Genomic DNA, 9,637 nt, shown 5'->3' with positions numbered 1-9,637 from the left:
GTCGTACTTGTTTAAAGTTCTGCTGTTATCTGCTGCTGCAGACTCAGCCAAGCAAGTCAATGAGATGTAAAGAAACTCTGACTAACTATGGAAATAAAAGAGATTTTTTTGTAGTTAGTGAAAATCTGAATAAATACAAATTAATAAAATTATTGGTATTTTTTAACAGTAAAAAGTCCAAACTCTAGCCTATCAAAACTTGGTTGAAAGAACTTCTGTTTTCAGAGTCTATATAGGCTACATGTTTGTGGTTATAATAAAGACAAGCATATGGGACCTGCCCAACTAACACAACCTGTCTTTTTTAAAAGTCTGGAAAAAAACATCTTTATTTACTTGATAGAAGCCTTTTTGAAGCCTGAAAAAAGTGCAAGCAACAGGCCAATACAGGTTTATATATTGTTATATTGGGTAGTAATATGCTTCTGTATAAGCCATGTTGGTCTAATTGTGTAGAAATGGTTGTACTAATTGTAGTTTGGTGTTTGTCATTTTATTGTTGATAGGGTGGCTGTATGAAGCGTGTCATGGACATAGCATTTTTTGTATTACATTAAGCTATACAATAATACTTACTACTATGACCCTGATACTAATCACAAAGTAGTCAATATCTTACCGGTGTTTTCCAATTCTAAGATTAACACATAACTGCACTGGCTGAAAAGTTCTGTTTAAATATTTTAACAGTGTTCTGCAGGAACACTGACCTCGGCCTATTTCAGAGAACACCCCGTCACTACATACAGAACATTTAACGGAGTGATAGAGACTGAAACCTGCCCTTTTCAGACTCCTTTCGCCCTTTCTAACTTCAGCGCATCCTAAAGTTAAATGGTTAACTTGCAGACGAACGTACGTCGTGACGTCAGACGCGCTGTCCACTCGGGCCGTTGCTTGAACAATTTTGCCAAAGTAGCCTTTCCATCTCACAGCACCACATCAGCAACAAGACAAATTATTCTCAAAATGGGAAACTGTCAAGTGAGTACTAGTTTTAATATTTTGTTAACTAAACTGGCACGATTTTCCACAAATATGATCAAGTTACGCACTTTTACGCACCGCTTTGTTGTCCGACATGCTCAGATTTATGTCAATCTAGCTACTATGGCAAACACGTCCAATACTAACTCGAGTACGTCAGTCGGTTTAAATTTTACTCAGCCAATGCTTATTTCGTTTTTCTGCATTGAAATTCTAGGTACGTCTACACGGTGTGCGCAATTGTGCAGCGTGCCCCTTTAAAAAAAAGACCATAGTGTACGTGAATCTCGGGTTTTCAAACTAAATGCTATCTATTAAATGACATAGTATTAACAACACGATTGTTTGGGCATTTCAACGCACAGATACGATTTCTGCGCGATTCACTGACCATCGTGTAGAGCTCAGTGTTACTTTTACGCAGAAGAAAACAGCCACTCCCCTGCGGAATTCTCCACAGCTCCGTTAGATGTGAATGAGTAGCCTTTTGCTTGGAGTGGAGAGTGGATTGAACGGTGCACGATGGGGGAGGTGTTCAAAATGTTTCACTTTCACTGACCTTACTTATCACCAATGACAAAAGTATATGGAAATAGCTTAGAAATGTGGAAGTGACTTAAGGTGTAACCACTTACATAAGGTTCTGTAAAATAAATGTATCTTGACATATTCCTGACAAATGTAAACTGTCATAGGACCTACTGTTATTATTACTGCGTCATTATGTAAGTGCAGCTATGGTCCTCCTTATACGTCCACTAGCATGTAGCCTACACATGGCCCCATCAAGTTTGTTTAAAGATTCTAGCCCTGAATTCCACAGTGCATTGTGTCACATGCCCTTCCCCCTCTGTCAGCTGCTGTTGGATTACTATCATCACTATCCCACCAAGATTGCTTTACCCACACAATTATCTGTTTCATTCACAATATAATCAAAACATTCATCTTCTGTCTTCAGCCTACCATTGTGCCCTATGAGGACTTTGATGTTGTGGCAGACATCAAGGCTATCCGAAAAGCCTGCAAAGGGCTGGGTAAGTTGGACATAGCAATTAAAGGTAGTTAGCTGTGAAAAAAGATGACTAAAGATTATTTTTGTCTGTCATTTTTAGGCACAGATGAGCAGGCTATCATTGACATCCTGGCATACCGCAGCTCGGCTCAGAGGCAGCAAATTAAACAGGCCTACTATGATAAATATGACGATGTAAGTTACTGTACACATACACACAGTAATTATTGTTTATTTAGCAATATTATGTCCGTATCAACAAAACAGTAAATCTAGTAATATCAAACGTCTTACTAAATATACAGTGAATTTATCCATTATCACATTTCATACTCCTTGATTTAAAATGTACTATTTCATTTTGCTAGAATAAAAAAGCAAAGGACACTATGCATGACATGATTCTCTGATCATTTCCAGTGCAACCTACATGAAATATTTATTACTAGGCTTCTAAATAAGATGATAATGATCGCACTAAAGGTTTGACAAGGCTTTTTCCTAAAACATTACATTTGCCGGCGAGTGTCAAACCAAGCTATCACAATGAATAGAGCACAGCAGTGGCAAATATGATATTGTAACATGTCGATACTATTACAGTCATATTATTTAATTATTGTCAAGTGAAAAAAAGCATCAGATATTCTAACCACATATATTGGTATGATAGTCACGATGTCCTAGTTAGTTATTGCATGTTGCTTGTCTATCTGTAGGAGCTGGTGGATGTGTTGAAGAAAGAGCTGTCTGGAAACTTTGAGAAGGCCATCTTGGCGATGTTGGACCCACCTGTCATCTACGCTGTGAAGGAGCTCCGCAAGGCCATGAAGGGGGCCGGCACAGATGAGGACGTCCTGGTGGAGATCCTCTGTACTGCCACCAACGATGTCAGTCTCTAATGTTCTTAAAATACTTTCTCTATAAATTATTCTTGTCTATATAATCTAATCTATAATATAAATATTGTCTATAATCAGCTGTGGTGATGTATGCATTAAAATCATTTGTTTGTTTTGTTCTTATAGGACATTGCCATGTTCAAGGAATGCTACTTCCAAGGTAGGTCTAGAGCTGCCTGCCTACAAACACAAGGAATTATCATGCCACTCAATGTTACCATCTCCACATTAGTTATGAGCTACTCTGAATGTATTTTGGATAAAATACAACTATTAGAATTTCAAATGCAGTAGCATTAACTGCCACTGGACAAACATAAAAATATGTATGTATATATGTATTCAACTTCTCATTGTAGCAACATTTCTGAAGTTATCTGTGTTTTTACTAGATTTGCCCCCACAATAATTTAAGGTTATATATTAATTTAGTAATACACCATTGCTACAATATTTGAAAATACATCTGAGCCTATCATGTAATGGTTTTAGCCAACATAGTTTATTTTGTCCTGCCAAATGGCTGTTTTCCTGTTAACCTTTCTTAGATCTTTGATATGTTTGTTGTATGCAACAACATCATCAGTCATGATTAGGAAACAGTTGGCTTTTGAAGGAAGTTTCTATTGTATTGTTAACATCCTTTTGGAAACACATCTTGGTGGATAAGCTTTGAACACATAACCAAAATATTCTCTTCCATGCAAAATTGGTGTGGTCCATTTCAATTTTAGTATAGAAAAGTTTAGATTCTGGCTAAAGATCCACTTCCGCTATTTTCGTAAGATGGTTAATGTTTTACATGGTACATGAGTCAGTTAATCATGATTCATGACTTCATCATGATTTCATTTCCATGTGAATCCCTGGTGAAGTCATGTGTTAATGGTTGATCTGTTAATGTAATGTCAAAATCATAATGAAATTATAGCTGAATCATGATGAACTAATACATTAACGCATGTACCATTATTGTAAATTGTAAGATAAGATATAGTGAAGAGAAGTGCAGATCGTGCAGATACTACTAATCAATGCACAGAACGTTTAAACTTTTTCTCCACTCTGTATTATTTAGTCCATGAACGTGATCTGGAGGCTGACATTGAGGGAGATACTAGCGGCGACGTTCGTAACCTGCTCATGGCACTACTGCAGGTGAGTGGCCTTGAGTTTCTCCTGCAGCATTGTAACTATATCCCAACATTTGGCTGGCTGACTGAAATAGAGCTCTCACTCTCCCTGTGCTCTATAAACGCATGCTCAAGCTGGAAACACACCAAACTCTCTCTCTCATTACCAAATCAGACTCCAGATTGAATTCCCGCACCCAAACAGAAGGCCCTATGTCTCACAGCAAAACACTTCTTTCAGGGAAACCGAGATGAAACGTATGAGGTGGATGAGGAGCTAGCGGAACAAGATGCTACAGCACTTTTTGAGGTGCTACTTCATATTTGAATGTTGTATTAAGTATTTATAGATTCATACCTAACATGCAAAATCTGATCTAGGCTGGTGAGGAGCGTTTTGGGACAGATGAGTCCACTTTCAGCTATGTTCTAGCCATGAGAAACTACCTCCAGCTCCAGGCCACATTTAAAATATATGAGCAGGTATGTGGGAAAAGCATTTCAAATATTTATATAGTGTATCATGATATGCAAGATCTGAATGTAGCTCTTCAGTCAAAATAAGTAGACTCTGGATTACTTATTAACATTTTATTTGATCTTTAGCTGTCTGGGACTGAGATTTTGGACACCATTGAGAATGAAACTTCTGGGACTCTGAAAAAATGCTATAAAGCCCTTGGTTTGTACTAGTTGTACTTCTATGTTATAGGCATATTTATTACTGTATATTGTTATGTTTATTTTAAATATGTTCAATATTGGCAATTATCATAACTCAAACCGCATTTATATAAAATTATGCACGGGGGTTCATACACATGCTTTAATGATTAAAATTGAATGAAATTGTACTTTTATACTCGTCAGTTGATATTTTACAGGCACATTTTACTGTGCTATTATTGGACTATATCTGTGTGAAGTCCAACGTTTCCTGTTTACAGTGAGAGTTGCCAAGAACCCACAGCTGTACTTTGCGAGACGACTGCATGACGCCATGAAAGGAGCAGGCACAGATGAAGACACACTTATCCGCATCATTGTGACTCGGTCTGAGGTAATGCACAATAAAAATAGTACAAATTTTGTATTATTATGTTTGTGATTGTGTAATAAATAATGGTTACCTCTTGGTTATTCTTGGTGATAACAGTATGACCTGGAGACCGTCAAAGACATGTATCTGGAGAAGTATGATGTGTCTCTGAAGGATGCCCTAAAGGATGAGTGCAGTGGTGACTTTAAACGCCTCCTACTGGCCATCTGTCACTGACCGTGTAACACCCTATACAATATGGTTCAAGTGAGATTCAAAATACTTGTGTAACAGTAGGAAAGTGTAGGGCTGATTAATGTCATAATTGTCTATTTTAACTGTATTGTCTTTTTATTTTTACTTTTTATGACAAATCCACCTCAATCTGGTCACCCATTGCCTTCTTCGGGGCTCAGATTTTTAACCTTTTTAACAACTTTATGTTATTTTTTAAATGAAGGATTTTTAACAATGTCAGCACTACTAATGATGCAAGTACATGTGAACAGGTGATTTACTTTGGCCACCCTGTCAGCAGTCAACAACATTTTGACTATGTTGATTCAGTAATCACATATTTAATGCTTATTTATAATATTTAATACTTCACTGTATACCATAGGCCATTTTCTTTTACAATCCAGCAAATATAGAGTATTGTCTCTGTACAACTAATGCAATCACTCCATAAGGCTTGAATACTATATGAGATGATGAAAGTAGATAGCACGTTATATGAAGAAAGATGTTTGGAATGGTAAAAGTAATGAAATGTTATGCAAATTGTTGCCTCACAGTTGCACTTGGAAGATTATATATTTAGTTAAATGAAGTCTACAACAAAAATATGTATTGACTCACTATATTTTTCTTATACTTTTACTACTATTATACTTCTACATAGCCTATGTTTTAATGATACTAATATACAACTGTGTTATTGTTAATGCTCAGAGTGTAACTATCTGTTGTATGTTAATTGACATTGGCATTATAATTTTCCCCATGCTTGTGCTGGTAATGTCAATCAGCTGAGACATTAAATTTACCACTTTTGCAAATTCTGTCAATGATGAATGGCATTGAACATTAAAACTTGAACTTTGTTGCCTCTGTAGCCAAAGATTTTAGAATAGCTGCTAATAAAGTCTATTGTAACAGCTGAATAGTTCCATTATTTTATTTAATGTCTTGAATTTTATGTTTCATAGGACATGTATTAATGTTTTTAGGCTTTACATGTGAAAATGGTAAATAATAAATTGTAAATTGACGTGCACCCTTTGCTGCCTTTCTATACCGTAAGATATTTGACGACTCGAGAATAAAACGAATGAATGATCTTACTATATCTAATATATCTTCGAAAAGAAAAAAAATTTAGCGTCACCAATACATCGTACCACGTAATGTGAATATCATAAAACCAGGTATCAAGACCTCATTAAAAATATTATCATCTGGCGGTAACATTCTGGTTGTAGTCTTGGTAGTATTTCCGAAATCCGACCAAACTTAAACACAGCAGAGTCTTTGGCCCCGCCCATTGCCAGACGTGCGGCTCTTGTGTTCCGCGTTCTGTATATTTGATAATTTCGAGCACTGTTTTGATTTCTGAACAAGCTGGTGGTGTAAAAACCCAAAGTGGGAGTGGAGCGTCTTTTCAGCCCATTGGATTCCGTGTAAGGTCGGTTTGTTTTTACGCATTCCTTGGTCTTTTCTAGCCGCGTTTTCTCCTCTCTGCCTAGTTAATTACAGCTTCCATCTTAGGGGGAGTAATTAAACCGCTGCGGGGAAAAATGGCTGAGCTTCAATACAATAAGATTCTTATAACATAGCGTCACTGAGGCCACAACCATTTCATGGATTATCTACAGTCGGTCGATAAAAGTGGCCCGAATATGATTTGAGATGGATTACTACAGCAACCTTCTGTTGGTTTGAAATTTCAAGGGGACTCTGGCTCCATATAATCCAAGGATAAAGTTATGTCAAGATTTGAGGAATATTTTACAATTGGCTAAAGGTTTGACAAAGCAGTGACCAACAGGTAAGTGCAATTTTAGGGCTGTGTTCAAAACTACAGGAGTCCTCATCATTATTTATCATCTAAAAAGTAACCTATTATCAAAATACACCGATACACTCACAAAACAGCTTACTCTAATTGCCCAATCTGTACCTCACAAATGGATACATTTATTTTACAGAGTGCTGTCATGTCGTCAGTGTGGCAGCAGGAGGCGTCAGCGTACTCTCCCTGTTTGGAGATTGACTCCAGCTCTGTGAGAAGCAAAGACAGGCTAAACTCCACAGCATGGATGAAGCAGGAGCAGGATGACCTGCGCATCATCAAGTTTGAGAACTTCCAGATGGGACCCTCGGATGTGGTCCAGGACAACACCCCCAGCAGCGCCATGTCCAGTATGAAGCATTGTATTTACTTAACCGTTCCTCAAAACATTTTCACTTTTTGTAAAAAAAAGTATCTACTCTGTTTTTAGATGTGTCATTGACAGAGGGGCTTCCCCCAAGGGTGCTGCTGACCATCACTAAGCTCCAGTGCATGCTGGAGAGCAAACAGGAGCGCATCGCTGCCCTGGAGATGCAGGTGGAGGATCTGATGCAGGACCGACAGTTCCTCAGGAATCAGATCGAGAACCTCACCAGCAACCGCTCCTTACAGACATTTGCAGCACCTAATCCAATGTCTGAAGGTCTGTCTGCCATTATTATGCATTCAAGTTCAGCATTAGAAAGGGATATAAGATTGCAGTTGTATCACATTATTAGCTATGAAGAAGAGTCTCATTCCTTTCTAGGCTATTTGTGAAATAACTCACTTATATTAAACCATTTTAATTTCATTTGATAATTCAATACATTATTCATTTATTATTAATATAATTTCTTATCTCCACTTTTAAGTTCCCAGGCCAAGCAAAACCCATAGTTCAGATATTAAATCTCGCAAAAGAGAGCGGGGGTTTTCCAGCTCCTCATCCAGTAGCAACAGTGACTGTGAAGGTTCAGACGGCTCAGAGGTGTCGGCCGCCTCCAGTGAACAGAGAAAGAGGAAGCATCACAAAGACAAGAAGAAGTCCAAGAAGACAAAGGACTACAGCCGGAAAAGAGGTACTATCAATATACTGTGTGATTAACTCTAAGTGTATTTCATATATTTGTCTATCTTCCCTAGCTACTGGAATCCAATATGTCATCCACCGCTACAAACAAGTCTTGTCTGCCTTTAACAAGAAAAAGAACATGAGCGAAGCCTTCCGCCATCATGGGATTGACAGGAACACAATTGCTAACACGGCCTCTATAGCAGAGGTACAGCTGGCAGGCAAAGACCTGACCCGTTTGGTGGGCACGTTCCGCCAAGGAGAGGAGACTCTGGTGTCCTATGCCCAGAAGTGCACAATGGTCATTGACACTGATCCAGAACTCGCCCGAAAAATCGACCAGATGAAAGCCAATGGGGAGCTACTGCCCATCTCCGGGAAAAGATCAAGGCTAATGATGCATGGTCATCTTCCACCACTAGGTGGTGCGCCTGACAGTATTTTAATAGGATGAAGCCTATAGGACTTTAGGCTTATTTCTCATTGTAGGGATATATCTTATACTTATACTAACAGACATTCATCGGAGCTACGATTAATTTTAAATGTATAATATGCATTGGACTGACCTTATTCTAAATATTTAACTTAAATGACGCATTTTTACTTTTCATCAGATTTTGGTATATTTAAAGCATTTTGTATCTCATTATCTGTCAATACTTTGTGAAAAGTTTACTTACTGAAAATCTATTGTATGTAGTTTTAGAAACAGCCACAGGATGGCAGTACTGTCTTTTGTTGTGATCAGGGGTTTTCATAGTATTTGATTTACACCAAAATGGTGGCTGTATAATCAGATTTTTTATGCACCAATTCACTCTGTAGCTTTTCTTACAGTCATGTTCCTTCCCTGGTATTCTTATTGTTCCTCTCTTTATACCACCAACATATAGGTCTGTAGACTGAGCATACGCACCTTAGTTTCTCATATAGTGTGCACTGTGTTCAGTTTTACAATAAACACATGTGGTAAAATGCTGCTACACCATGAGTCACATCACTCCGAGCCAGTACTCTGTCATGTGGATTACAGACTACTACGAGCCTGCTGACCAGAACAGTGGGCACCAGTTGTGCGGGCAGATGGGGGCTTGTGCTTAGACACCCTTGGGCGATGGTAAGTGTGAGTGCAGAGTGTTGCCATAGCCTCTCCTGCTGTTTGCGTTTCACATGAGGTGTCTGTGTAAGCCCACAGTTGTCTAGGTATGATCCATAGCAAAAGAAAAATCCAATCTAACTACACTGAAACTAACAGACCTATCTCATTACAGTTGCTGTTTGTGAGCTAGTAGGTCTATTGAACTGCAGTAAGTGTGAACTGTGCCTGAGCCATATTTTGCATTATTGTTCAGGCCCCTATTGGGTACTCTCACATCTGTTAGCATATTGGGTATCACTGTTGTTTTTCTTGTTTTGATTTAGATTTGAGG

The 9,637-nt window shown here is 38.2% G+C and overlaps 2 protein-coding genes across 2 annotated transcripts; both read left to right on the top strand.

The window, feature by feature from the left end:
• Positions 1-885: 885 nt before the first annotated feature.
• anxa13 (annexin A13) lies at positions 886-6,242 on the top strand. Its single transcript, XM_033985993.2, has 11 exons — positions 886-984; positions 1,949-2,024; positions 2,103-2,197; positions 2,722-2,892; positions 3,031-3,064; positions 3,983-4,062; positions 4,279-4,347; positions 4,419-4,520; positions 4,644-4,719; positions 4,985-5,097; positions 5,194-6,242. Exons 1-11 carry the CDS (start codon positions 970-972, stop codon positions 5,311-5,313), a joined length of 951 nt encoding a protein of 316 aa, XP_033841884.1. The 5' UTR covers positions 886-969; the 3' UTR covers positions 5,314-6,242.
• A 363-nt stretch (positions 6,243-6,605) lies between these two features.
• Positions 6,606-9,188, top strand: LOC117388301 (coiled-coil domain-containing protein 106-like). The gene is made up of 5 exons (XM_033985815.2): positions 6,606-6,763; positions 7,287-7,500; positions 7,581-7,793; positions 8,005-8,211; positions 8,276-9,188. The coding sequence occupies exons 2-5, from the start codon at positions 7,296-7,298 to the stop codon at positions 8,656-8,658; spliced, it is 1,008 nt and encodes a 335-aa protein (XP_033841706.1). The 5' UTR covers positions 6,606-6,763; positions 7,287-7,295; the 3' UTR covers positions 8,659-9,188.
• Positions 9,189-9,637: the final 449 nt, after the last annotated feature.

This window comes from Periophthalmus magnuspinnatus, chromosome 20, assembly GCF_009829125.3.
Source record: "Periophthalmus magnuspinnatus isolate fPerMag1 chromosome 20, fPerMag1.2.pri, whole genome shotgun sequence".
Taxonomy (NCBI): Eukaryota; Metazoa; Chordata; class Actinopteri; order Gobiiformes; family Gobiidae; genus Periophthalmus; species Periophthalmus magnuspinnatus.
This window is presented reverse-complemented; position numbering and strand designations above follow the sequence as displayed.

Excerpts from the sequence above, each read along its gene's own strand:
- anxa13 (XM_033985993.2), top strand. Across the intron at positions 4,063-4,278 it reads TGCTCATGGCACTACTGCAG|GGAAACCGAGATGAAACGTA; the intron begins GTGAGTGGCCTT and ends CACTTCTTTCAG. Across the intron at positions 4,348-4,418 it reads ATGCTACAGCACTTTTTGAG|GCTGGTGAGGAGCGTTTTGG; the intron begins GTGCTACTTCAT and ends AATCTGATCTAG.
- LOC117388301 (XM_033985815.2), top strand. The coding sequence starts at position 7,296 with ATGTCGTCAGTGTGGCAGCAGGAGGCGTCAGCGTACTCTCCCTGTTTG. Across the intron at positions 7,794-8,004 it reads ACCTAATCCAATGTCTGAAG|TTCCCAGGCCAAGCAAAACC; the intron begins GTCTGTCTGCCA and ends TCCACTTTTAAG. Across the intron at positions 8,212-8,275 it reads GGACTACAGCCGGAAAAGAG|CTACTGGAATCCAATATGTC; the intron begins GTACTATCAATA and ends TATCTTCCCTAG.